Raw genomic sequence first — 27,929 nt, 5'->3', positions numbered from 1 at the left:
TTCTTGCTACGTTTTCCCCAATAAAAACCTCCTTTATTGGGCTTTATTTATTCTGTGAAAAAAGTCTTATAAAACAGAATGAAATCCATAAACCAAACCTCAAAAACCACTAGCCAAACAAGCCCCCCTTAATGTATAGTCACTGCTGTCAGCACAGTTCCTTCAAGTCATTGCTTTTGTCTCTTGTTTCTTGAGATCATGGCTCCAATGAGGCCCACAGCTGCCAAGCCCACTCCTGCGATGCCAACGGCCATGACAGCATCTCTGACCTGCAAGAGAGAGGAGGCAGTCAGACTCTATGTCAGGAACCAAGAACAGGCTGTACATTCAACAGGAACATTCAGCTCAGAGAGCCTCCCGTGCCCCTTGGTCTCCTTAACAAACTCAGAAGTCAACAAATATTGGCAAGGAAAAGGGGAGAAGAGGGCTGGATGGGGGAAAATTGGTGGATGGAGCCAGCTGGCCAGGAATGTATCTGGACTTGAAGGGGGAAACTCGGTTCACCCTATGGGTATTTAAAGCACATAAATCCCCAGAGGGTGACTGTGGAAAGGACAGGGAGATGAAGTCAGATGGTTGAGGCCCTGGCTGGCCAACAGGGAGCCCTTGAAGCTAGTACAAAGTCAAGGAGGAGTTGCTATTGAGTACTCAATACACTATGACCTCCATGAGAGCAAGGACCTCACTTGTCTTGTCTATCGCGGTGTCCCCAGCACCCGGCCAGGCGTGGAGGTTCTCCTTACGTGGTCTTAAATAAAGGAATCAACTGTAAATAGCAGTGATGTTATACTTTAACTGATTAGGCTGTATAACTTGTATTGCTTGCACTAGAAAAAAAAGTGGCAAAAGTAAGAGTAAGGTTCAAGGTAAAAATTAGACATGTGTCGAATTTCACTCCTTCCTGAAACCCAACTAAAAGTAAAGGGAGCCATTGTTTAGGTGGAAGTCCACAAGGACACAGCGGGCACCGAGTTCTGAGACCGTGGTGGGAGGCACTGAGGATCAATCTCGCAGGGTGTGGCAAAAGTAGATTCACGAGTCTAGTTGTGAGTATGCGGAACGCAGAGTTGATTCTTGTATCATTATTAATTATTGTATTATTTTCTATATGAACAACTGTGACCTACTTTTGCCCCAGTCTGCACTTACACACAAAATCCTTGCAAAAGATCACTTAGTGGCAACATCAGGTACCTGAAGAAATGGGAGGAAGAGAGACCTTAGCTAGGTCCCCAGATATTCTCCCGAACCACAACAGAAATCTAAAGTTTATTTTCTGGAGCAGGTAAAACAGAAGATTTGGGGCCTGAAAACCCAGAAGTACATGTGAGGATGTGAGTATCACGCCAAAAACTAGGGATTGGGTGACCATAAACATGTTTGGGGGGGGGGGCTCTTGGGCATCCTCACCCTCCCTGCTTCCAGAACTTTGCTCTCTTTAAAAGAGTCAGGTAAACTTTTCTGGGAAATCTGGCCAGCCCCAGTGGAAACAAAAGATGTCAATGCTGAGGATTCCCAGACAGCTCACCCAGACCACCCAGAAGTGAAACTCAAAGTCAATGAGCCGCTGCCTCCTCCCAGCTCACTCAGCTGCGACTCACAGCAAACGCCCGACCCTTAATCATGAGCATACAACCAACGTACCCAACATCTGAGGAAGACCTCGAAGAGAGAAGAAAGAGAGCAAAGCAAACAAAATAAAGGCAATCTGGAGAATATGTAGAAAAGAAAGCATCTTTTGTAAAACTGTCATTAAAGAATAAGAGAACATTCTATTCTATAAATAAAAACATGGTGCTATAAAAATAACTAAAGATTAAGAGAACAGAAACAGTCCTTAAGAAATAAAAGTACACTAGAAATGACAAAGTCAATAAAAAAATGTTGAGGTTGAGGACATCTCTCAGAATAAACAGCAAAAAGATAAGAGATGTGGAAAACAGAAGGCAAAGGTAAAAATTAGGCAGCAACCCAGGCAGTCTAGTGTCTGAATAATAGCCATTTCAGAAAGAGATAATAGAGGAAACACAGAGCAGGGAAATCAAATGAAGTAAGTCGTGAAAATTTATTAGGACCAAAGGATGTATGTTTTTAGATTGAAATGGTGCTCCGAGACGCATCTCAATGAATAAAAGCAGACCTACACCAAGGCCCATTATCGTGTGATTTTAGAATACCGGGTAAAGAAAATATATTACAACTGCTAGAGCCAGGGGAGAAAAACAGGAATCAGAGAAAGGATCAAGAGTCAGGCTTGGAAGCACGAAGACAATGGAACAATGCCTCCAAAATTCTAAAGTAAAACTTTCTAACCTAGAATTCTATATCCAGACAAACTATCAAATGAAGTGGGAGTGTAAAATAAAAGTAATTGAAACATACAGGGTCTCAAAAAATTTACCTTTCATTATCTTTTTGCAAGAAGCTGTGGAAGGAGATTCCACCAAAACAGGGGGCTAAATTTAAAAAGAAGACATGAGACACAGAAGATGGGTTCCCTAGTACAGGAGGGAATGGAGGGAAATTTCTCTGACACGATGGGGAGGGACGATCCCAGGACAACAGCTTTGTACCAGGCGTAGGGAGTAGCTGACAAGCAGAATAACAGCCCCCTGAGGGTGTCCATATCCTAAGTCCAGGGACCTGTAAGTATAGTATGCTACATAGTGAGGAGGAATTAAAGCTGCAGATGAATTAAGGTTGCTAATCAATTTGGCTTAAAATAGTGAAATTATCCTGAATTACCCAGGTGGGCCCAGGATAACCACAGAGTTTCTTAAAGGATAACAGAGAGAGAGGGAGGCCGAAGAATCAGCGTCATGGTGATTCAGTGTAAGAACAAACAAGACAAAACTCAACCAGCCATGACTGGCTTTGAAGATGGAAGGGGCCACAAGCCGAGGATTAGAGACAGCTTCTAGAAGCTGGAAAAGGCAAGAAAGCAGATTCTTCCCTGGAACCTCCAGGAAAGAACCCAGCCCCACCAGCATTCTTATTTTAGCCCAGTGACACCTATCACAGACTTCTGACCTCCAGAACTAAAAGGCACTAAATTTGTGTTGTTTTAAACCACTACCTTTGTGGTGCCCTGTTACGGCAGCCATAGGAAACCTATGCAAGTAACCAATCCAGATTGGAGTGGTGTGACTCAAGAGCCTGGCGCGTTGACTTGACTGCTGTCACCATTATCCCACATACTGTCTTTCTAACTTAAAGCAACTTCTGGGGGATACGGTCTACCTAAATAAGAGAAAGAGCAAAGAAAGAAGAAACTAAGAGATCATGGAACCAGGGAATCGAAACCCAAGAAAAAGACAAAGGAAACCCCAGGGCTGACAGTAAGGAGAAGTCCCAGGCTGAGGCAGGCATTTAGCCAGGGTGTGACCAGCACAGACGGCACAATGGCCACCTCCAGGATCGATGTGTCCAAGGAAAACACAGAACTGATCGATTACGTGATGTGATTTCCCTTGTGGGAAACTACTGAGATCTAATTGGATGGGGGCATGAGAACTGACAATAGGTACCAGGAAAACTAAGCAACGAAAGGAGGTAATAATTATCTTCAAAGCACCTTCCCCAAGAAAGGGAGAGAAGTATCATAATACAACACAACACTCATCTGTGAGTAAAATCTGCATAGGCACACAACAAACACTCAGTAATGATTGAATAAAAATGCACAGTGGGAAACTATGCTGAGAAAATGGGGGAGGGAGAAGGGATGCTGATACTGAATAGCTTAGTCTTTTTCTTTTCATCATTTTTTTATTGTTTTTCTATTACAGTTGTCCCACTTCTTCCCTTACCATAAAAAGAAGTCAAAAGAGCATATCTAAAAACTTTAAATAAGAGAGAGTAGCATATACATCGTGTTTAGACATTCAGAAATAGGTAAATGTCAACATTAGTAATGAAAAAGAAGAGCGGTTGACTCCGGGGATGGGGCCTGAGAGTAGTAGCGAGGGGTGGGGCCGGAACCCTGTGTTTTGTTACGTCCTTGAGTGCTAGCTGTTTTTTCGAATTGTGTGTGTGTGCATCACTTGGAAAAAAACTAAAAGTTAAATTTTAAAAACTTTTCCAGGAAAAAAGAACAACAATGAAAGTGAAAGAGGCAGGCGTAGTCAGCTGATACAAAACCTTATCGCACCTGCTAACTTCAAATGTCAACACAATGTCTACAAGCCTGAAAGGCAAGATGATGAGGAAACCACCCCACAGATGAGGAAACAACCCCTTGAGGCAAGGATGGCAGGCAGTTTTAGGAAGACAAACAATTAAGCGCCCTAGACAACAGCCACCAGAAGATGTTCCTTATATATTTCACAGACAACTATGCTGCCACAGATATGGCAGAAGCCACTGATTTCTGACATTTTGGTTTTGTCCAGTGAAGGGTCATTGCATTGAGAGGACACACACACAAGTCAGACTCATTCTTCACCTCGTTTGAAACATTCTCCTTTACCTTTGACCTTTGATCTTCAATCTGGTTTATCTCAAGTGCCTAATAGTACACTGAGTATTGCTATTGATGTTTCAGATTTTAGGGATTTGTCTACTTTTAGCAAGCCTGAGGAGTTAGATTTGGTATAGCCAACTCTTCTTTGACCTCACCATTCAAGTGCATTTGATGTACACAATTATTCATGTACAACTCAAGGACCTGACCATCTGCCATGGAACTAAAACATGGTAGCCATGGACTTGACCTCCAATGGCCTCAAGAGCTTCAGATTCCACGCAGATAAAGAGCCCCTGTGAGTGAGTGCTGAGGATGCCCTCTGAAGCTTAGAAACCATTCCCATGACAGAGGTCTGTTGCCCTAATTTGCTGTCCAGCTGGAAGGCCAGAGTCCTTTTCCCCAGCTTACTTATCTCAGCCATGATGTGCTCACACCCACCATTTCAGTCTTTTGTGTTTTATCAGCTGCAGCAGCAGCAACACCAAAGATAACAACAGTGAGTGGGAATGATCCAGATCAGCCGGCAGCAGCAAGAAAGCTGGGCCCCTTCCCATTTCCAGCATCACCCAGAGCCCAGCCCCGGGGGAGCATGAACTCTGTCCGCAGCTCAGAGCAGCAGTTCCCAAAGAAGGCAGATAGCCGACGTCATCGAACTATGCTTTTTCCCACTCTAGGCATGAAAGAGTGTCATGAACACAGCTCAAGAAATCTCACCTCCAAACCAAGCCGGGCATTTAAGCAGAATCAAGAACGGCAAACAAGAAGATTCTTCATTTTATGCCAAGATGTCCCATGAAGACAATACCAAAAATGCCAGGAATAAAGAGGATGAAAATGTGGACTCACTACCCAAGCCCCACATCCTTATGTGACATGGCCCACACTACACTCGCCGCTCTGACCGTGGAGCTGGCCTAGGTTGTCTGTGTTGTGGCTGCCACAACCCCCCCATGACCGAGGCAGAGAATAATTTGGAGGTCTTTGAAAAAGGTGTTCCGCATAGCCATGTGAGACGTCAGGAAATACACCAGTGAACTAACCTCACAAGACACCCATCACTGATGTTCTTAGCAGCCAGAATACATGATGACAAGATTGGATGAAGAAGCTACCGACCCGAGGTTTGACTGCTGTTCAGTTTTTAAACCTTCCCTCAAAAGCTAATTAGGTACGGCTTTGTGGCAGCCCCGGTTCTGTTGGGTTGACGTGCCGGAAACCTGCATAAATCCACCTGCACCCAGTGTTTCCCTGGCTCGGCTCTGTGACAGGATGGATGAAATGGATGCGGCTGATGGAAAAGGCAGACGTGGCCCTAGCTCTTCACAGAACCTCACAGTGTGAGAAGAAATGCTGATGCGGCTGCTCCGTACAATAGACTCTTTGTCGAGGAAAACAACAGCCACCGTGTTGGTGGTGGTCATGCTTTGTGCAGAGTCGGAGTATAATCAAACACAAGAAAATGGAATCTAGTTAGTCCTGGTGGTGCAAATTTTATGGGGAAATGACCTGCCCAAGAGTCAGCGCTTCTGCAGACGCCACCGATGGTTCTTTTGTGCAAGGCCGGTGGATCCGGCCCAGCCGCTGTGCTGAAATTACTAGAATTCCAATCATGAACATGGGCTACATGGTGTATGTCACAGGCCCTAAATCAGAATGCCAAGAAAAACTGTCCCTCATTTGAACTGCTAAGGTATCTTTTTTTGTAAGTGGACAAACTGAAATTCTATCAGACTACAGAAAATCAGCTGTTGCTGCTACAGGGTGTCTCTGAGCTAGAAAAAGAAATTCTAATGTGCTTTCTTCAAGTTCAGTAATCTTCTGAGTGGATAAAGAACAGCATTATTCTAAAAGCCCTTGAATTTTGACTATCATAGGTTACAAAATAAAAATGGGTATAAAGTATTTGATGGCAATTTGGCTTTAATATTTATAGTAATATACAAATTATCCTGACTTATGTAATATATGCATTACCATTGGCCACATCTTCAATTTCTAGTTATCTTAATGTTTTATATGGCACAGAGTAGATTTCACTATGAGTGTAGCTCCTGGTTGCTTTTTAAAAAAGTACTAGTCATCAAGCCAGAAGGGATTAGCAAGAAATGTTCAAAGTGATGAAAAACAAGGATCTACAACCAAGATTACTCTATCCAACAAAGCTATCATTTACAATGGAAGGGCAGGTGAAGTGCTTCCCAGACAAGGTAAAGCTAAAGGAGTTCATCACCAACAAACCAGTATTACATGAAATGTTAAGGGTATTCTTTAAAAACACAAAGAAGAAGAAGAAAATAAAAAATATTAACAATAAAATGGCAATAAATATATACCTATCAACAAATGAATGTTAAAAACAAAATAAATGAAGAAGCAGAACAGAAACAGACTCACGGACACAGAATATTTTGACAGTGCCAGATAGGAGCGCGGTTGGGGAAGTGGGTGAAAGACATGAAGGGATTAGGAAATACAGATTGGTTGTTACAGAATAGTCACGGGGATGTGAAGTACAGCAGAGGGAATACAGTCAATAATATTCTAATACCTCTGTATGGTGTCAGATGGGTACTAGATTTATCGGGATGCTCACTTAGTGAGTTATATAATGTCTAATCACTGGTGGGTACACATGAAACATATAATATTGTATGTTAACAGTAATTGAAAAATAAAAAATGATTTAATTTTTTAAATAAAAATAAATAAAAAGTACTATTCAGTATGAGGCTTATTTACAAAAGCCTACTAAAATCCTTTTTTTGAAGCCTGAGTATTTTAAGTAGGTGGAAAGTCAGGGAATCTCTTCTTAGAAACTCGTAAGCATGTAAAACACAGACGACATTTTAATCTAAACCCACTGCTTCCCTTTGTAACTGGTACATTAAATGAGTCATAAATATTCTGTTGAAGGAAAACCTAACCTGCTTCCAAGAGCGCAGCACAAATAAACATAATGACTGACCAGATTATTAAAGACAAATGAAAATGTCCTCAGGAGTTCAGTGAAAAGGAGAGGTGCCATGCTGACAGCATTTACAAAGAAAATCAAGGCTAGACATTTCCAACATCTGCTAAATCCACCCTCTCTCAGAGACGGGGGACGCGTGGAAGTTAGGTCTCAGTTTGTCCGCACGACGCATTATGGCCATTACTCACCTAGGCCAGCGGTTCTTTACGGGGGACAGTTTTGCCCTCTGGAGGAAACTTGACAATATCTACAGATATTTTGGTTCTTCTTCTTGGGGGCAGGAGGAAGGCAACTCGCACCTAGTGGGTAGAGGCCCCAGAGGCTGCTAACCATTTTGCAATGCACAGGGCAAGTCATGACAATGAAGGATTATCTTCATTGTCCACAACCCAAAATGTCAGTAGAGCTGAGGCTGAGAAACCCTTACCCTAGACAGATAAACAAAAGAGGAAATCTTTGGCCCTAGCTCAGTCGTTTGGGCATCATCCCGCAGACTGAAAGGTCATGGGTTTGATTCCCGGTCAGGGCACGTGCCTGAGTCGCAGGTTCAGTCCCTAGTCAGGGCGTGTGCAAGAGGCAACCAATGGAGGTTTCTCTCTCACATGGATATTTCTCTCCCTCTCTTCCTTCCTCCCTCCCCCTCTCTCTAGAATCAATAAAAGAAAAAAATTAATATAAATTAAAAATAAAAAAAAGTAAGATAGAGTCTTTGGATACAGTATAGATGGCACCTCTTTTTTTTTTGTAATATATCCTGGTTTCATTTTCTGTGAGAGGGTCCAATAGAATTGTTTACGTTATTTCCTTGTGTTGCCGCTGTTTCTGCCCTTTCAAACAGCTGCGTGGTGCACAGGGCCAAAGCCACAGGATGAAAAGTGTGATGTGTCCAATGTGTGTTGTTTCATTTTGCCAGGAGAGCTGAATTACTGTTTATATAAAGAGTAAACGAGAGAAGCTGTTTCTTATTTATTTCACTATATCACAGCTGGGATTGTATTTAATTGCTCTAAATATTACTCATGCCTAGTGACATATGTATTTTACTAAATTATATAACAACTCTGTATTGACATGTAATTCTTTATTTATATAAACCGGTGACTCTGTTCTTTAGTCTGCTAATAATCAATGAAGAATAACTAAAAGTGAGATGGCTAAGAGATATTTTATAAATCTATCACATCTTCCTAAAGTGGCACCCTGACTTACACAGAGTATCTTATTGCTTTCAAGTTTCTATAGGAAGTTTTACTTGAAGTTCATTGCTGCATAGGAGGATGGAAACTCACCTGAAGTAGAAGCCCCATATGAATGAAGACGTCAATTGTGATGCAGTAGGACCAATAATGAAAATAGGTTTATTGATCATAAGTTTCTTTTTTATGCTGATACTGTCACTGCTACTTTTTTTTTAAAAAAACTTCTATGATACCCAAATCTATCAACAAATGTTAGTTTTCTAATTAAAAATAAATTAAATAAATGGAAAGTAGGACAGGGAAGATAAGAAAATCAGAGAAGTCTCCCTAGAGTTCCAGAAGGAAAGAAAAGAAACCAGGAAATTTCCCAGAGCTGAAGGAATGGGATTTCCAGATTGACAGACGTCATCCAGTGCCCAGCACGACACGTGGAGGCGGACCCACACAGGGGTAGCAGTGACATTTCAGAGCACTGACAATAAAGAGAAGACTCTCTACATATACAAAGGACCAAAATCTGAACCATTGCAGACTTCTCGACACCCACAGCATTCGCTAGATGACAATGAAGTGATGCCTTCAAATTTTTGAAAAAAAAAATACTCTTTCACTTTAACAGGCATCTAAGAACTTTTCCAATTGTCCTCTCTCACACACGCACACACACACGAATACACACAATGGTACCAAAGATGCAGAAAACGGGAGGAGGGAATGAGAGAGAACAGGAAGGAAGTTAAGTACCCAGGAAAAACAAGATTCAAAAAAGAGGGGAACATGAGCAAAGCTGCACCCCCTGGGGCCTCCTCGACCACCCCTGGGTCGCAGCAGGCTGAGCACAGAGCTTTCCGTAAGAATGAAGGACCGTGTCAGACAGACCTGGGCTTTGAATCGCCCCCACTGCAATGTATCAGCACAGCCGCAGACTCCCAGGAAAAGGCAAGCACCAGGTCTGGAGACTCAACACAGAATTGTTTCATAAAATAAATGGTCATCGACAGTTACTTCAGCACTGTGAGCCTCGGTTTCCCCACCTGTAAAGTGGGGGTAATATAGCCCCATCTCTGGCGCTGTGGGAAGGGGCCACCTCAGGGCCAGGCAGCCATGGAGGGCTTGGCAGTAGGGGGGACCGTCATGGTTGTGACATCACCCCCTAACCACACCGGCCTGCAATGCCGACTGGCAGGTCTGCCCACCCTTGTCCCTACCCCAACTGTCGTCACACCCTCGAGGGCAGGGAGCCTGTCTCTGCTACTTTGTCCCTTCGTGCCTCTGTCCCCACCCTGGCCGGCCCACACTGATCACAGCCACTGTCGGCTGCTGGGAGAATGGCCTGGTTCCTGGGGACAGTGACGCAGGCTGAGGACGCACCTGGTCGCTGCGGGGGATTCCGTAGCGCAGCTCGTTCACAAAGTGCTCACAGTTGTCGCTGGTCAGCTTGTAGAGCACCTCCTGGCCCACCATCTCCTCTGCGCGCTGGACGATTTTGCTGGGAGGCAGCGGTTCGTACTTGTCGTCATGCTTGTTGTTGACATGGTACTTGTCCCGTCCGGCCACATAATAAAGCAGCTCCCTCTTCACTATGGCCTTGTCAGCCAGGGCGGACATGACGCTGGCCGCACCAGCTCCAGCGATCTCACCTGCGGTTCACAAAGAGGGAACAGAGGGATGGTGCTGGGCAGGCCCCGGGGCTCGGAGCGGGCCACCTGCCGGGCAACACCCTTGGCACCATCTGCAAGAGGATGAGCAGGTGTGGAAGAGAAAAGAGGGAGGGTCAGACACATGCTGTGTGGCTTTGGAGAAGGCGCTTGTCATCCCTGGGCCCTGGTTTCCTTACCTGAAATGAGGCATAGTGAAATTCCATGATTCGTCATGATTTTTTTTTTAACCTGGAGAAGCTGGCCTTCTACACCCTGTGACGCCTCGGTGGCCCTCTTGGTCACACAGATGTGGGCCCTGAGCCCACCCACCTCCCTGGGCGAACAGAGTGTGACCCCCCTGTGATGCTATCCTGGCTACACATCCCTGGCACATACAAAGCTGACTACTACAGGGAAAGTGCATGGATTTGAAGAGGTGGTTACCACCCTTCTGGGAGCAAAGGGACCAAAATCCCACAGCTGCTCCCTGAGACGTGACGCAAGGGAGGCCCCAGGGGTACACACACAGCCCTGGCCGAGGCTCAGGGCCTGGAAGGGGCCACGCAGTTCCAGTAGTGAAGCTGCTTCAAAGAAAGGAAGTCTGGGGTCAATATGATGACCAGGACGGTGGGGAGGGAGAGCTGCTCTGGGCGGGCAGGGCACGCTTTGAATATGATGACTGAAAACCCGGGTGCATGCCGAAAAGATGGACCCCAGAGGGGAGGTTCTCTCTCCCTCAAAGAGCCACTGTGGCCCTGCTGGGTCAAGAGCCCCAGGTTCTCCCCAGCAGGGGAGGCACCCCATTACGCTGGGCAGGAGTCTTCCACCATGACACCGTTGACAGGAGCAAACAATGGCAGGAGGGGCTGGTCAGATCCCCGTCCTCCTCTACTTGGCTTCCCAGAGAGGATGACACCCCTTTTGCCCTGAGCACAATCCTGAGATTTTAGAAAATCAGGGAACTTCTGACTTGCTACCGATACTGCAGCAGATGCTTGAGGGGTTCCCTGGAGTAAATAAAAGAAATAACACACTGTATTCGCCCAGAGCATGTGAGGAGGGTGAGCGTGGGAACTGGACCAGGCGAGCTTCGGCCTTTGGAGGAGTGGGTGGCAGGGCTGGGACCAGGGTGAAGCAAGCGAGATGCCCAGAGCACAAAATTTCAGGAGGTACCGACTCTCAGGGCCAAGCACATTGTAAGTCAACCCCTGGGCACCAGCCGGTGGGTGGCACCATGGTCCACGGGCTGACAGTCAGAGGCTCTGGGTCTTGTTCTGACTCTATCACTGGATGGTCCTGACATGTCACTTAACCTTGCCAAGACTGTGGGAATCCCCAAACACATACCAAAACTGGTACACGAACACACGTCAGTATAGTAAAGTTCCCTTGAAAAAATTATTTCCGTTCTTAAAGTTAGTCTATTAAAGAAAATATTAAACAGTTGCAGAAAGGGCAGTGGATACGGCAAACAAGTGGTGGCTGAACTCTGGGGAACACCAGACTGGGCGGTATAAATGCACATCGTGGCAAAAGGCACAGACTCAAGAGTCAGACAGCCAGGGTTCGAGTCCCGCCTTCACCACTGAGCTGCTATGTGACCTTGGGTGATTTGTTTACCTTCTCTGAGTCCCAGATTTCTTGAAGAATAGGGACAATAACAGCCCCCCCCCACCCCATGTCCCTACCATACTGCACGGGGGCTGCAAGGATTCAAGCAGCTGGCCACGTAAGATGCCTTCTCCAGTGTCTGGCACAAGGAGAGTGCCCGGCAAGTGTTAGCTGTCGTCATCCTCAGGGCCGCTCTGGAAGCTTCCTTCCAGTTGTACCATTTCCTCAGTGACCTGAGGTCAGTCCTAACCTATCCCGCGGGACTCCTGTGAAGCTAGAATGAGAAAGTGCTTGTAGAGGCACATTTTCCCTTTTAGGGGCATCACTCGCCCAGTGACCCGTGGCACGCCTGTCCACCCAGGCCCCTGCCATGCCTCCCCCTGGCTCCCACCCACCAGAGTCACCACTCAGAGCGGCCAGTAACCCACGCCGAGGCCCTGCTCTGTGTCAGGCCTTGTCCACAGTGCTGGAGACAGTGGCATGAACTAGACAGCCCACCTGGTTAATTGGGGGTGAGGGGGTGGGAGGGAAGACAACACCTTCTCTGGTGACTTCTGATTTCTCTCTAAGAACAGGGGAAAATGCACGTCTAAGAATGTCCGCGGCAGTCAGGGAGCAAAGAGAACGCAGGGGTCACTTTTGCCCACAGCTCCCTGTCTCCCGCTCCTCCCAGCCCTGCACAGCGGAGGCCCTGGGCGTCCTTACTTGGAGGGGCCAGGTGGACCACGTATCCATCACCCACGTAGATGGCCCAGTGTCTGTAGAGGGGGCGGAAAATCTCAATCAGGTCTCCAGGATTGGGCTCTGACTGCAAAACCAAAAACAGGGCTGTTAGAGGCGGTTTGAGCAAGACCTTGGAACCCTGGCGCAAAGGCGGGGGACCATGCTGAAAGCCGTCAAATCAGAAGTGTGCCCCATAGATACTCCCCAACCTGGCCTAGGGCCTGACCAAGAAATGGTATCACTCTCTGGCAGTAATGTCCTCCTGGCCGCTCATCCCAATGAAAAGGCTCTGTGTGTGTGTGTGTGTGTGTGTGTGTGTGTAGGAAAGCTCTTCCTCCTCTCTACTCTACCCACACCAACACACCAACACGTGTGTGCTTTCCACACCAAGCAATTCAGTCTTCAGTGACACTAACCACCCAAAATTAACGCAGAACCCACAGGTTAAAGGCTCAGTCCCACAAGACTGTTCCCTCAATTCAGGTGCCCGTCACAGGTCCTAGTTCTCACATGCGCTTCTGACCTACCAGCTATACATTGGAAGATCTGCTCTGGCTGGTGTGGCTCACTGGATTGAATGCTGGCCTGCAAACCCAAAGGTTGCCAGTTCAATTCCCAGTCAGGGCACACGCCTGGGTTGCGGGCTAGGTCCCCAGTTGGGGGGTGTGAGAGAGGCAACAGATCGATGTATCTCTCACACATGGATGTTTCTCTTCTCCTTCTCCCTCCCTACCCTTCTCTCTCAAAGTAAATAAATAAAATCTTTACAAATAAATAAATAAATTGGGAGTTCCCACAGCCCCTCCTCGGGTTCAATAATTTCCCGGAGTGGCTCACAGAACTCAGGGATCCTAACAGTTACTCACTAGATCACCAGTTTGTAACAAAAGGATACAACAGGGGGGCAGCCAGGTGGAAGGGATGCGCCGGGCGAGGTGTGTGGGAAGGGCCACAGAGCCCCAGGCCCTCTCCCGGCACCTCCACGTGTTCACCCGTCCCTGAGATTAGGGTTTTCCATGGAGGCTACAATACCCACACAGGATTGATTAAATCATTGGCCATTAGCGATTGACTCAACCAACCTCCCGACCTCTAAACACAGGGTTGGTGCCTCTGGCTCTGAGCCCTCATCGCCTCGTTAGCATCAACTCAGGTATGGTTGAAAAGGGCTTATTATGGGGGGGAAATCCTACTCTCACCTAATCATATAGGAAATTGCACGTGTTTTAGAAGCTCTGTGCCCGGAACTGGGGACAAAGACCAAATGCCTGTCTCTTACTATATCACGGTGAAGTGTGTGTGGGAGTGAGAGTGCGTATGTGTGTACCCACAGGGGAAGGTAAGGACGGTGCTGACATCCTGCTCAGAGCCCCGCCCTGTTAGGGAAGCATGGGGCAGAGCTTGAGCAAAGTTTAGAGATGTTCAAGGTCACTTTCACTTAACATTATTAAGGTGTCACTGACAGACAGCGTGTGAAGTGATAGGGGTGGGGACATTCCAGCTTGGACCAGTATCAGCGGGAAGAGCCTCTCTGGTCCAAGCCAACCTTAAGTCTCTTCCATGAACAAGGAAACCATCCGCACAGAACACCTTTAGTAAAGAGGTAGGTAGGGGGTTTGCCCTCATCCCGCCCCCAAGCTCTGTGGGTCTGACTGAGAGCTTCCATCAAAGATGAGGAGGGGAGAAGCAGTTGCCCTTGCATGGACTCCTTTGGGGTAAAAATGATGGGCAGAGGGAACAGCCAATCACAACTCCACAATGCCTATGAAGCAAGGTCAATGGCAGTTCGTTTCTATTTGTAGGAACATAACAACAGCAAACTAAGAAACTGCAAACAAGCATCACATACAGCAGGAAAAAATCTTTTCACAGGAATTTTACAAACAGTTCTTTTATGCGGTAATTATAATTTATTTACCTTCTCCCAGATCTTACTGAAAACCTATTTCAGAACAATGAACAGTGGTTACAATTTACGAATCTAGGTTGTTTTCAAGATTAAAAGAAAAAAAATACATTAATTGTTGGGTGAGAGTCAGGGGTCTTCAAGGATCCTCAAAGAGGTTTTAACTGGGAGTCTTCACGAATAAGAAAGGACATAAAGACAAGGCCTCAGCCCACAGGGAGGCCACCTATTGAAAAGAAGACAGTTTGAACATCAATAATATGGTGTCAAGTAAGAAGCAGCCATGGGCACGCAGACCCAAGGAGCTCACTGTGTTCCAGACAAGTATCAATGAAGGGAGACCTATGCGTAGAAGAAAAATCGTACCACATTGACTAAAACATCTACAAAGAAACTCAGACTTTGTAACAGTAAACACCAAAGGCCATGGGATGGCAAACGCATGATGCTAAGTGGAAGAAGCCATATGCCAAAAGCAACATATGATTCCCCTAATGTGTCATTCCAGAATAGGCATTGCGGCGGGACAGAAGAGTGGTCCATGGTTGCCAGGGGCTAGGGCTGATGAGAGGGGCTGCCAGCTAAAGGGCATGAGGGACCTGGGGACCATTTGGCTTTCTGCACTCTTCTGCATCTTGATGGTATGGCGGTCATGGTTATGCAATTACACGTGTTTATCAAAACTTGTATAACTGAACACTAAAAGGGGTAAATTAGACCTTAATTTTTTAGAAAACTAATTTAAAATTTTTTTAAAATATTTTTTAATTGCCCTGGCCAGGTAGCTCAGTTGGTTAGCGTATCACCCCCATGCGCCAAGGTTGTAGGTCTGATTCCCAGTCAGGGCACATACACGAGACAACCAGTGAATGCATAAATAAGTAGAACAACAAATTGATGTTTCTCTCTCTCTCTCTTCCTCTCTTTCTCTAAAATCAATATATTAAACTTTTTTTTTAATATTGTAAAATAAATATCTACAGTTTGAAAGAAAAAAAAAGTTGAAAATTTTTTTGATACTCGAATTGCCTGAACCTTGTAATGGCCAAAAAGCACATATTTCCAAATACACACAAGCTCAAAACATGACACCACTCAGGAAACTTCTTTTTAGAAAGGAGGTAAAAGGCGGTGGACGTGCCACAGAGCCTGTGCACTAGTTGGAAGCCAGGGCTCGCTGTCCATGTGGGCAACAGGGAGAAGCTCCAGACACAGTGCTGGGTGGCAACGTGACACCGAGCTCTGCAACACGATACACTCGCATACATTAAAGATGTCCGCACAGAACCCGCTCATACACGGCTTATGAGAACCATCCCTGAAAAAAATAAATTTAAAAAAGCAACAACTACCAGAAAAAAATCACACACACTAAAGCACCACCCATTAAACACACTAGGATGCTGGCCATGGAGAAGATGGAGTAAGGGATGATGCTCAAAAGGAACCAAAAGAGGAACAAAACCATAAGACAGGGGGCCTTGTACTGAGGACAGGATGCCATGAAGTAAGGATATAGTTCACTTTCTAGCACTAAAACCAAACCAGAGGAACAATGACTTCATGATAGACATACACAAGCCAACTCAGCTGATACAAAATTAAGAACTCAAGAAACCCTGTTTTAAAATTAGAGAAGTACAAGTACTATAATCCACAGGCCACGTGTGTGCCTCTTCTTATTTTTGTATGCGAGCTAAGAATGGTTTTTACACTCTTTCAATGCTTGGAGGAAAAGTCAAAAGAAAAATATGTGGTGACACATGAAATTCAAACTTCAGCATCCACACAGTTTTACCGGCACGCAGCCACGCCGAAGCACTGACATCTTGTCCGCAGCTGCTTCTGCAAGAGCAGAGTTCAGTCACTACATAGAGACCCGATGGCCTTCAGCATCTGGCCCTTTGCAAAAAAGTTTGCAACTCCTGTTATAAAAGGATCAGCGGTGATACCTCCTCCCTCACTCAGCTTGTCCCCAGTCCTGGGAATTAGGTCGTTCTTCCCCCAGGAACACTGGGGACCAGCAGGAAGCGCCAGGAGAGAGCTGGCCCTCCAGGGCAGGGCCGGGGACCCCAGGCAGCACAGGGACCGGGTACCTCCTACATGCAGGCGATAACAATGGTAAAGCTGACTCTGCGCCCACGGGATTTTGGAACAAAGAGTCTTTATCTTCCCCACAAAAGCAGAGTTACAAAGAGCTGTGTGACAGCCATTTCCCTTAATAAGCAAATTAAGGACCAATCTATGGTCTCCAAAATTCAGGAAAAATGACCTGAATGGTCATTAATAAAAATCAATTAAATAAGTTATACTACATCCCTGGTAGATACAGCCTTTAGACAGAACAAGGTGGATTTACATGAAATAATCAAAAAAGTAAGTTGAAAAACATTATTATCCTCATTTTTGCTTAAAATACATTTTTATACATTTATAAAGCAAAATGTATTATACACTTTGTATGATTTAAGGAAAATACACCAAATGGTTCTATATTATATACTGTAGGAGCTTGAGACTCAGGGACTTGTACATTTTATATGATTTAATTAGTTTTTTACCAATATGAGTTACTTCCATAATAAAAAAGTTTTTAAGATTTTTAGATGGGCAAAAATCCCTCAAGTTGATGAACTTGGATTTTTGTTAAATTGGAAAAGCTGAACATTATCTAACACCTTGAAACAATCTCTCATCTGCAACCTGTAACTATGACCTTGTTAATGATGCTTAAAAATAAGAAATACTTAAATGTAACATAAAACCACAAAATAAAATTTTAAATAATACAGATGGATGTATATCAGATTTTAGAATAAGGAAAGACACTCTAAGGATAAGGGCCTAAGAAAGAGGCATAAAGTAAAAGAGTATGAGGTTTTATAATTTTTTTAATCTTAAAGTTCTTATTATTAAAAGTTTCTATTGTTGCCTGTCATGTTCATATACCCTTTTAAGGGAAAATGATCCCCCACTATCCCAGGTGCCCAGGCAGCTGTATTTTATACCAGATGTACTTGAAGAAGGGATGGACACCAAGCAGGTCAGCACCCTGTGATCCATGACAAGTGGAGCTGAACTTATCAAATTCTCATTGTCTCTGTCTCTCTGTCTCTGTCTCTCTCTCTGTCTCTCTCTGTCTCTCTCTCTCTCTCTCTCTCTCTCTCTCTCTCTCTCTCTCCCTCTCAAAAATTTGAACAACAACAAAAAAAGATTTTTAGCAGTAGGAGCTAAAATTTAAAAGTCATGATGTACAGATGGCAAGAAAGACTCCAATGGATTAAACCAAGGGTGGGAGGCAGAACACCAATTCTGACCAAATAGAAGACCCTGTTGATAGTGGGAGAGAAGGAAGAGGCATATCAAGTAAGTTCTCCAGGACCCAAGGAGGACCACACCAAGACACATCATGATTAAAATGCCAAAGGTGAAAGATAAAGAGAAAACCTTAAAAGCAGCGAGAGAAAAGCAGAGAGTTACCTACAAAGGGGTGCCTATGAGACTATTAGCTGATTTCTCAAAAGAAACTTTGCAGGCAAGAAGGGACTGGCAAGAAGTATTCAATGTGATGAAAAACAAGGACCCACAACCAAGATTACTCCATCCAGCAAAGCTATCCTTTAGAATGGAAGGGCAGATCAAGTGCTTGCCAGACAAGGTAAAGCTAAAGGAGTTCATCATCACCAAGCCATTATTATATGAAATGTCAAAGGGACTTACTTAAGAAAAAGGTCAAAATTATGAACACTAAAATGACAACAAACTCACAACTATCAACAACAAAATCTAAAAAAATAAAAACAAAAACAAACTAAGGAAACAACCAGACAGGAACAGAATCATAGGTGTGGGGATCATTTGGAGGGTTATCAGCTGGGAGGAGGATGGGGGAGAGAATGGAGGAAATGGGGCAGGGACTAAGAAGCGTAATGGGTTGGTACAAAATGGACAGGGGGAGGTTAAGAATAATGTAGGAAAGTATGAAGCCAAATAACTTATATGGAGGGGAGCAAAGGGAAAAGAAATTGGGACAACTGTAATAGCATAATCAATAAAATATACTTTAAAATAATACAAAACAACATATTCTACCTCACTAGTAATGAAATAAATGCCAATTAAAAACTAGTTTGGGGGGAATTAAAACACAAATACTAAATATAGGAAAAGATGCAGGTAAACAGGCCCCTTCACACACTGCTGATGGGAATGTAAATCAAAATACAACTTTTCTGAAGGGCAATTTGGCAATTTGTCTCTCTAATCTTAAAGACATTCATACCCTTTGATCCAATTTCTGTTTATAGACCAGATCTTAAAGAAATCATCTGAAAAGCTCACAAAAGATGCCCTCACAAAGTCGTGTCTTAATGACAAAATATTGTATACCTATTCTACATAAAGAGATTAATTAAATCTTGCCATCACTACATATTAGAATAATGTATAGATATGTTTTATAGTTATATTTTAAAAGAGCACTTAATGACAAGAAATGTCTATAACATAATGGTTAATAAAAGGCTTTTATACAAAACAATATATTTTTTAACTTTGTTTAAAAAGGAAAACAAACATATAAAAGAAAAACTGTGGAAATACACAAAAACATAAAGTGTTTATTACTAGGTGGTAGAAATTGGCATATTTTGTTTTTAATTCTTTTCTAGTTTTCCAAAATGTTTAAATATACATTATTTGTTTTAGAATCAGAAAAAAAACAAAACACTTAAGACTTGACAAACATCAGTAGGTCCAATTTGGGGGTAATTCATATAATTACTATTATGTAGCAAAATAAATACACAGCAAAGAAGACTAGAAAAGTGCATACCAACATCCTAACCGAGATTCCCTCTGGGTGCTGGGGCAAAGGTGGTATTTTGATTATTTTGCTTCCTTCTATTTTTCTGTATTTTCCGGCTTTTCTGCAATGAGCATATATAAGTTCATAGTATGCTTCCCAACATTTCATTACGAAAAGTGTATAAACATACAGTTGGATTTTTCAAACGTTCAAAATTGAAAGCACTTTTTAGTGAACACCTGAATATCCACCCCCTGGATGCCCTGTTGCGTTAATGTATTTGCTTTCTCACAAATAGGTCCACCTATTTTTCCGCCTGAATAGTACTTGAAACTCTTCTTTTGTATTTAAGTGATGGGCATTCTCAGAGGCAGAGGGAAAGCGCTGAGGGAGTCCAGGACAATGACAACACTGACGACAGCAATAAAACAAGCATGTCACAAGCATGTCACGTGCTGTGCCTCTAAGCTCTGGAACTCCCTGGTTCCTGCCACCAGGCCTGCAGCCCCCACCCCCAGCCATAGGGTCTCACACCTGAGCCTGCACACCAACTACGGGACAGGGGGTCGCTGGCGTGCAGGCAGAACCACACACTCTGCCACCCCAGGGAAACGGTGTAAGTGGCCGGCAACAGCCCTGAGAGCCTCTTCGCCTCGGGGAGCCCCACCTCATTGGCCTATTCACTCAACAGATGCCCACAGAGTAGGCCAGGTGGCGGGCCCCAGCTAGGCACGTGGGCTGTGCCTGTGAGCAAGGCAAAAGCCCCTACCCGCGTGGACACTTTGTTCACTATTGGGGAGACAGACACAAAGAAAGTCTTCAAATACCTCAGTAAATAAGTAAATCATCTAGAATAATAGAAGAGATACCCAATAAAAACAGGAAGAAAGGAAGGAAGGAAGGAAGGAAGGAAGGAAGGAAGGAAGGAAGGAAGGAAGGAGGGAGGGAGGGAGGAGAAGCAGAGCAGGGTCGCGGGGGCTAGGGGCCATGGGATGGAGGCAGGGGGTGGCAATATTAAAAAAGGGGTCAGGGAAGGCAGAGAGTGGGGCATGCAGATGTCTAGGACGTTCAGGCACAGGGAACAGCCTGAGCAAAGACCCCGTAGGTAGGAATGCGTTTGAAGAACAGCCCAGAGGCCAGGGCGGCTGAAGTGGAGGGGCACCGTGGGAGGGGGGGGGGGGAGGCGATGGAGCAAATGGGTTCTAGATCTCTCTGAAGGTACACTCAGTGATGGAATGAGGTGGGGTGCGAAGGAAAAGAGGAGTCAGCAATGACCCCAAGGTCATGGCTAGAGCAACAGAAGGCTGAATGGGCAGGCTGGCTTGAAATGCCCACCAGGTAGCCAAGTGGAGAGGCTCGGGAGGCAGCTGAACACGAGCCTGCGTCGCGAGAGTGATCTGGGATGAGGGTCCCTGGCGCCCTCTTGGGAGCAAAAGCCTGGCTGGATGGGTTTAAGAGAGAACGAGGAGAGGAATTGGAGGAAATGCTAGAAAAGGCAGCGCCTGAGATTTTTGCCGAGAGGAGCGAGAACGGCTTTGTGGCAGAGATGGGATTCGAACCCAGACTCTGCATTTGCTGCCGTGAGAGAGCCCGTGGGCAGGAGGTGGCCCCGAAGGGGACAGAGGGAGAGAGGGAAGCCTGGGTCGGGGCGGAGGGCTCCACGCAGCGGAAGCACGCGCTGGGTGCGGACCTCCGAGGGCTGTGGGCTTTGGCCAGAAGCAGGAACCCTGAGGGGGAGCCCAAGGCTGGCTTTTTTTTTTTTTTTTTTTTAAAGCTTCCAGGTGATGCTCCTGTGCAGCTGGGGGTGAGAACCACGGGAGAGGGAGTCTGCCGGGGACAGGAGGTAAGACTGAAAGGTCAGTCCGAAGTGGCCAGTCATACCTCATTGTGCAGGAGGGAAGCTGAGGCTGAGAGAGATGAGGTCGCCTGCCTGGGGTCAGCCTGGAAGTGGCCGCACAGCCACGCCCCCGCCACACAGGCAAGAAAAGAGCCTTCTAGCAGCTTCCGTGGGCTCCAGTCCTGGTCCCTGCCTAGCAGTCCGCACCCACCCTGCCGCCCTGACCCAGCGTGAGCCCTCGGCCCGCCGTGGGCACTTCACAGGACGGAGAGGAAAGTGAGGGCACTTTTAGAAAAAATGTTCAACCTAAAGGTTGAAACAACAAAAAGGATGTTAATTCCAGGCTCCTAAGAAAGTCCAATCCACCCACCCAACCCTCAGGCATCTGCTATTTTGTTTTCTTAAATGAAATACTTCAGGCAGACAAAGAACGCAGAATGAGCACAACTGCTCCGTGTTTCAGCCAAGATGGGTTTCGTTTTCAGAAACAGCAGACTGATTACAGGCTTGGGGCTCCAGAGCCACACAGCACGGGTTCAAATCCCAGCTCTACTACTTACTAACTGGAGCGCCTGGGGCCAGTTACTCTGCTCCTCCCAGCCTGTCTCCTCAGCTGTGAACCGGGATAATTATAGCGCCTGATTCGGGGAGGTATCCTGAGGATCGAGTAAGTTCATACTTATGGAACGCTCAGCAAATAGCCCCCGGCACATAGGACGCATTCTATAAATGGCAGTGTTCGCTGCCACTGTTCCATTTCTTAAAAATATTTTTTAAATTTATTTTTAGAGAGAAACGAGAGAGAGAAACATAGATAGGTGAGAAAGATTGGTCGCCTCTCGCACACCCCCAACTGGGGATCTGGCCCATAACCTAGGCATGTGCCCTGATTGGGAATCGAACTGGCGACCTTTCATTTCTCAGGCTGGTGCCTAATCCACTGAGCCACACCAGCCAGGTCTACTCTGTTATGTTTTATTGACTTTTGGGGGGGTGATACTGGTTAATAAAGTTATATAGGTTTCAAGGGTATAGTCCTATAACTCACCCTGGCTGGTTTGGCTCAGTGGATTGAGCGTCGGCCTGCGAGCTAAGTGTCGCTGGTTCGATCTTCCAGTCAGGGCACATCAGAGAAGGAAAACTCTGACCCCAAAAAACCTCCGCTGCCTTGCGGCATACCTCTTCAGGGGAAAGGCTAAGGGAGTAAACCCCGACAGAAAATCCGGAGCCGGAGTCCCTAAGGCGGTTTGATGTTGTAGTCAACACCGGCAACTCCTGCGGCGCACCTGAAGCCAAGTTGTATTGACTCTGTCTTTCCCTTGGACCCTTCAGCTGCGAAGAGAGGGGGGGTCTGCTGCATGGGCAACAGCAGACCCTCCATATCACCCTGCCCAGGCTCTGTAGCTTCAGCTTCACTGGAGAGGACACTCCAGCGTCATCACAAGATGTCGATGCAACACGGGAGGAGACAGATACCGTGTCACTCCCGAGTTGGACTGCACAGCCATTCTTGGCGGTGCAGATAGACTCTTAAGAAGCTACACCATCGTCTCTGGAGACGGATGGCTGCCGACGACGGAGTCCTATAACACATCATCTGTATGTTGTATGGTGTGTTCACCACCCCAAGTCAAGTCTCCTTCCATCCCTATTTATTCCCCCTTTACCCTCTTCTCCTTCCCCTGCCCCCTTTCCCTCTGGAATATGAGGGGTTTTTTTGTTTGTTTTTGCTTAATCCCTTCACCTTTTTCACCCCACCCCCCATCCACTCCCCTCTGTCAGTCTCTTCTCTAAATATAGCTATGAGACTATTTCCATCTTTTTTGTTAGTTTATTTTGTTGATTAGATTTCACATATGAGTGAAATCACATCAGACTTGTCTTTCTCTGACTTATTCCATTTAGCATAATGTTCTCCAGGTTCACCGATGCTGTTGCAAAGGGTAAGAGTTCCTTCTTTTTTAAGGCTGAGTAGTATTCCATTGTATACGTGTACCGCAGCTTTCTTACTCACTCATCTACTGGTGGATACCTGGGTTGCTTCCGATCTTCGCTATCGTAAGTAACGCTGCCATGAACACAGAGGTGCATATATATTCTTTCCAATTTCTACAAATAAATTCTCAGAAGTGGAATCGCTGGGTCACAGGAAAGTTCCATCTTTAACCTTTTGAGGTAAGTCCATCCTGCTTTCCGCAGTCTGCATTCCCACCTACACCACTGTTCCACTTTTGATTTGGGTGCATCTCGGACAGCTCTAGGACTGGCTGGAGACACTGGTGGAGGTTGTGAAACCTAGCCTGGGAGCAAGTTCCTCTCCTCGCTGTGGTTAAGTCTGGAAATCCCTAGCCTCATCCCCTTCATTTCTGACACTGGGGAAAATGTCTAGAAACTCGTGACATAAAAAAAAAAAAAAAAAGACTGAAGTCCCAGGTTGGTGCTAAGAAGGCACTTCCCAGCGGGGAGACAGGAGTTTCCATGCTGATGTTTTAGGAAGAGAAGAAACCCATGAGGAGTCGGGTGGCAATCCCATCTATCTGAGGCTGCCTTTCCAGAAGCAGAGGCCAGTCCAACCGAGGCTGAGCCCTTGTGCAATATTGCTCTGTGACCTTCAGGAATCACTTAACCTCTCTGAGCTTCTCTGGTAAAACAGGGCTATTAAGACCCAACAGTCAGGGTCTGTGTGAGAAATAAATAAGATAACAGGGGTAAGCTGTAAAACCACTTATGCCTAGGAGAGGGTTGAGACCCTGTGCCCCAGGCTGGGCGGGTGCAGAAGGAGGCCTGACTGCCCAGACTCCCCAGCCTCAGGCCCGGAGAGAAGATGGACAAGCTATTGGGCTGACACATGACCTCTTCCCTTGCCAGCTGCTGGGAAAGGGACAGTATTCGTTCCAGCAGGCACCAGGCCCAGCCCAGCAGTCCAAAGGTCATGGGTATTCTGGAAAGAGAAGCCAGGACTCATCTGCCATCCCAGGTTCTCGCCCTCCAGGCCTCAGGCCTGTGCTATGTGTCCACGTGACTTAGGACTGCCCCTGACTCCTCTAGAAACCACCCCCACCCCCCACCAGGCCCTACTGGGGTTTTTCAAACATCTCTGGAATCTTTACAGCAGCCCTGTTTTACAGACGAGGGAGCGGCTCAGAGATGGGAAGCTACTTGCCCAAGGTCACAGAGCTCTGCAGGATGTAGTGCCAGGGTCCCACTGCAGACCTACCTGAACCCAAGGCCGAGTCCTTCTCTACCCAACCAGGTAATTCACACGAAGGTTCTGAGATCCAGTGACAACCCCGGGGCATGCTTTGCCTCTGCATCGCTGCGCTCTAGGCCTGAAACCCTCTTGGCTGTCCACTGGTGAACTTCCACTCAGCCCTCAAGACAGGTTCAACGTCCCCACCTCCTCACTGCCTCCCCAATACTGATAAGGAGCACGGGGTTGCTGCTGCCTCCTAGGCCACAGCCCTGCTGCCCAGCGGCTGTAAGTGTTGGGCCCGCGGGAAGGAGTGAGGAGGACCGCCCACATGCCCGGAAGCCCCTCTGCTCTGTCAGAACGTCAGGCAAACAGAGGGTCAGAGAGAAGCCGAGAAGGGAATCTAGAAAGTCAGAGATCAGCACAGGCCCATCCATTTCCTCATGTTACGGAGTCTCGATTTCACTTGGATCCTCACTTCCCCACAGCAGGTGCTGAGCAAGACACGGTGCTAAGGACGGGTGGGCAGAGGAGGGAAGGCAGGGGCTCCTGGCACGCTCCCTGGAAGCACAAGTGAACACGGACAGAAGGGAAACATGGACACACCAACCCTGGCCCCGGCCAGGAGGCGTCACGGGCCAGTGAAGGGGCTCAGAGAAACGTGGGCCCTGTGTACACACACAGCCTCTCCGTCCCAGGGGGGTCTGGGGAGCTGCTGCAAAAGCCACTAACTTGTCAGGCCCTAGGAGCCAGGCGGTGGCAAACCAGAGTGGGGCGGTGGCAGCCATATTCCCTGAGTGGAAACAGGAATGAGCTGTCCATAGAGAATTTTAGAGCAATCAGACACACCAAAAGCCAGTCTCCTGTTTATTAGCTTCATGTGCCAACAATTTTAAAGAACATCAGTGATAAAATACTACTCTCCCCAAAGCTATTTTATTGCTCTAACTTCTGTTTCTGCAGATTGAAGTTCTATTTCTGAGGTTTAATAATATATATATGTGAGCCTCAAATTAGCCTGTTTTTATTTCTTATTCTTTAAAAAAACTCTGTCTCCTACATGGAATTTCAATCAGAGAGCACCCAGTTACATAATCAGCCCCAACACACAGCTACACGTGTCTGTTCCAACGGTAATTTCCCAAATAGCTCAGCACTGTTCAAGCTCACTTTTCACAGCATTTGTGTTGCCAGCTTTGGTCCTACATTTCCCTGTGTTGAAACAGAAGATAAAAGAGTCTGCTCTCCCAGTGCCAGAAGAAACTAAAATAAAAGTGTTTGAAAGCCTGGATCATTTTCACCAAGAACTAGACTGTCATTCAAAAGCAATGTATCACACAAACATCACCTTCAGTCAGCCATTTTCTCTGATTTTTGCAGAAAAGAAGCATGGGATAAAGCTTATGATGAATTTTCTGGTGAAGATGTTTTAATGAAAGTGTTTCAAATGTGGAAATATTTAAAAGCCACCAGAATTGATTTTTTAAAAATAAGAATATAGGCAGTATTGCAATCTCTGGAATATATTACAAAATGGGGTTTTTAATGAATCTTTGACAAACTTATCCTAATGTTTTAAGGTTTTCCCTATTTGTATATGTTTCGTATGAGAGATGCTTTTGAAATTAAAATTAATAAAGCGTTCTTCAACTGTGAGCAATGAAGGACTGACAAATCTAGCTCTACTGAATTTTGAACATTAATATGCAAAGAAGATCAATCTTTTTTATTTTTTAAAGAAGATCTACTTTGACAAAGTCATGGACAACTTTTCAGAAGTTAAAGAAAAACAGAAATTGTAATGTTACTTTATCTCTGTGACCAAGCTATATGTAAGAATAAGTTTTCTTTTTTCCAAAAATACATTAAAGCAATTAAAAACTATTAATCCAATACTTTTTTCTATTTTCCTCTATAACATTTACTTTATTTTTCATTTTTTATTGTTTCTTTTCTGGACACTGTTATTATTCATTTCATTATTATTACTGAAAATAATGTTGTCCGATGAAGGACAAGAATGTTTGAAAATGGCCACTCCAGCATCGGATACACCAGGCACGCCCTGGTGCCCAGCACTTGTTAAGCTGTGTGTGGAAATAATGACGATGGTAAAAATAGTGAATTATGTTTGAGCAACTCATATGCGTGCAGAGCCCTGTCCTGAGCACTTCATGAGTATTAAGTCATAAATCTTCACTCAAGGAAACAGAATGGGTATGAGACTTGATCGAAGTTCCACGCTAGGTGCCCCTTGGGGGACCGATCCCAGGCGGGTGTGCCTCACTAGCCGCCCTCGGAACCCCGCAGCAGCCAGAGGTGCTAAGCTGAAAGGAAGCACTTGCTCAGCCCTTTATGATTTCTGAACCACATCGCAGGTTAGAAAAAGGAAAAGCGAAAGCAGGGAAGTTGCTGATGGCGAGTTCTGAGACATCTCCGCATCCAGCTGAGACCAGAAAAAGCCACTGTGATCAGACCCCAAGCAGGGCCCGGGGCGGCAGGGCAGCCCCCCACACTCGGCCCCAGGGGCCAGTCCGGGAGTTCGGGTCCGACTCGGCGAGGCAGCGCAGGACCTCTGTGGAGCAGGGCGCGCCTCGCTGCCACGTCCTCCCTGAAGTCAGGTCCTGCCTCCCGAGGGTGGGGGCTGTTTCTAAACCTGCCCACGCAACTTCAAGTACTGAGGCAACTCCAGCAGGTGCCTGCCTGCTGCCGCACGTCTGACACCGGAGCCCCAGGGCGGACCGTGGTGTGGCCCCGCGTCCTCAAGGGTCTCTCTCTGCAGCGACAGCTCGGGCTCCACGACGAGCCACCAACAAAGCACGACCCCCAGCCCCAGTCCACACCCGCCCCACACTTACAATGGGCGCCCGCATCTTCTTTCCTGCTGTGGACCCTCAATTTCAGGCTGGAGCTCGCTTTTTCAGCTGCGTAAATGCCTGAGGCAGGGGGAGCAGGGGTTCATTATGTCATTAACAGGTAGCAGCGTCCCCAAGACCCCAGGGGACGGTGGCTCCCGGCAGGCGGACCGTGCGGTTGGTCTCCGATCCCTCCGGGAAGAGCCGGCTCCCTCCCTTGGAGTCCCTCGCTTGCCCCCTCCGTGTCCTGCACGGGGCTGTGACGGGATGAACCCCTTGGTAGGGCAGGGGAGGTTCACCAGATACCCGAGCGGCGGGGGCGCAGTGTCGCCTGCCAGGCGGGCCGCCCGCGACAGTCCCCTGCACCGCCCAGTCAGCGGCGCTCCGCGGCGGCGGCAGCTGCTCCCGACCTTGATTGCTCCGCCTCAGCAGCCTGGCCGTCTCCCACTCGGCCCCCCGCACCCGGGGAGCCCCCCACCCCAGCGCCTCACCCTTCCCGAGGTCCAGGGAAGAACCGCCCCACCCACCTCGCGAATTCCGGAGGCGGCGCGGCTGCAGCGGCGAAGGGACCGGACTTTAAGGCCGCAGACGCCCGACCTGCGTGAGGTCACCCGGCCCCTCCCCGTGTCACTGGCTAATGAGCGCCTCTCGGAGCTTCCTGGCCCGGGGACAGGTACCGCCTGCTCCAGCCTCTGGGACAGACGGGCCCGGACGCCTCCCACTCC

The 27,929-nt window shown here is 46.6% G+C and overlaps 1 protein-coding gene across 1 annotated transcript; it reads right to left on the bottom strand.

Annotated features, from left to right (window-relative positions):
- On the bottom strand, nt 1-27,849 carry LOC150017593 (phospholipase A and acyltransferase 3). Its single transcript, XM_090259833.1, has 5 exons — nt 27,732-27,849; nt 27,208-27,285; nt 12,592-12,694; nt 10,007-10,275; nt 1-269 (listed from the first exon to the last, which is right to left on the bottom strand). The coding sequence occupies exons 2-5, from the start codon at nt 27,220-27,222 to the stop codon at nt 168-170; spliced, it is 489 nt and encodes a 162-aa protein (XP_090115959.1). The 5' UTR covers nt 27,223-27,285; nt 27,732-27,849; the 3' UTR covers nt 1-167.
- Nucleotides 27,850-27,929: the final 80 nt, after the last annotated feature.

The sequence above is a fragment of the Furipterus horrens genome, unplaced genomic scaffold (assembly GCF_987537825.1).
Source record: "Furipterus horrens unplaced genomic scaffold, mFurHor1.1.pri manual_scaffold_2, whole genome shotgun sequence".
Lineage (NCBI taxonomy): Eukaryota > Metazoa > Chordata > Mammalia > Chiroptera > Furipteridae > Furipterus > Furipterus horrens.
The sequence above is the reverse complement of the archived record's forward strand: the minus strand, read 5'-3'. Positions and strand labels throughout refer to the sequence as shown.

Excerpts from the sequence above, each read along its gene's own strand:
- LOC150017593 (XM_090259833.1), bottom strand. Across the intron at positions 10,276-12,591 it reads GGTCCACCTGGCCCCTCCAA|GTGAGATCGCTGGAGCTGGT; the intron begins GTAAGGACGCCC and ends TGTGAACCGCAG. Across the intron at positions 270-10,006 it reads GAATCCCCCGCAGCGACCAG|GTCAGAGATGCTGTCATGGC; the intron begins GTGCGTCCTCAG and ends TCTCTCTTGCAG.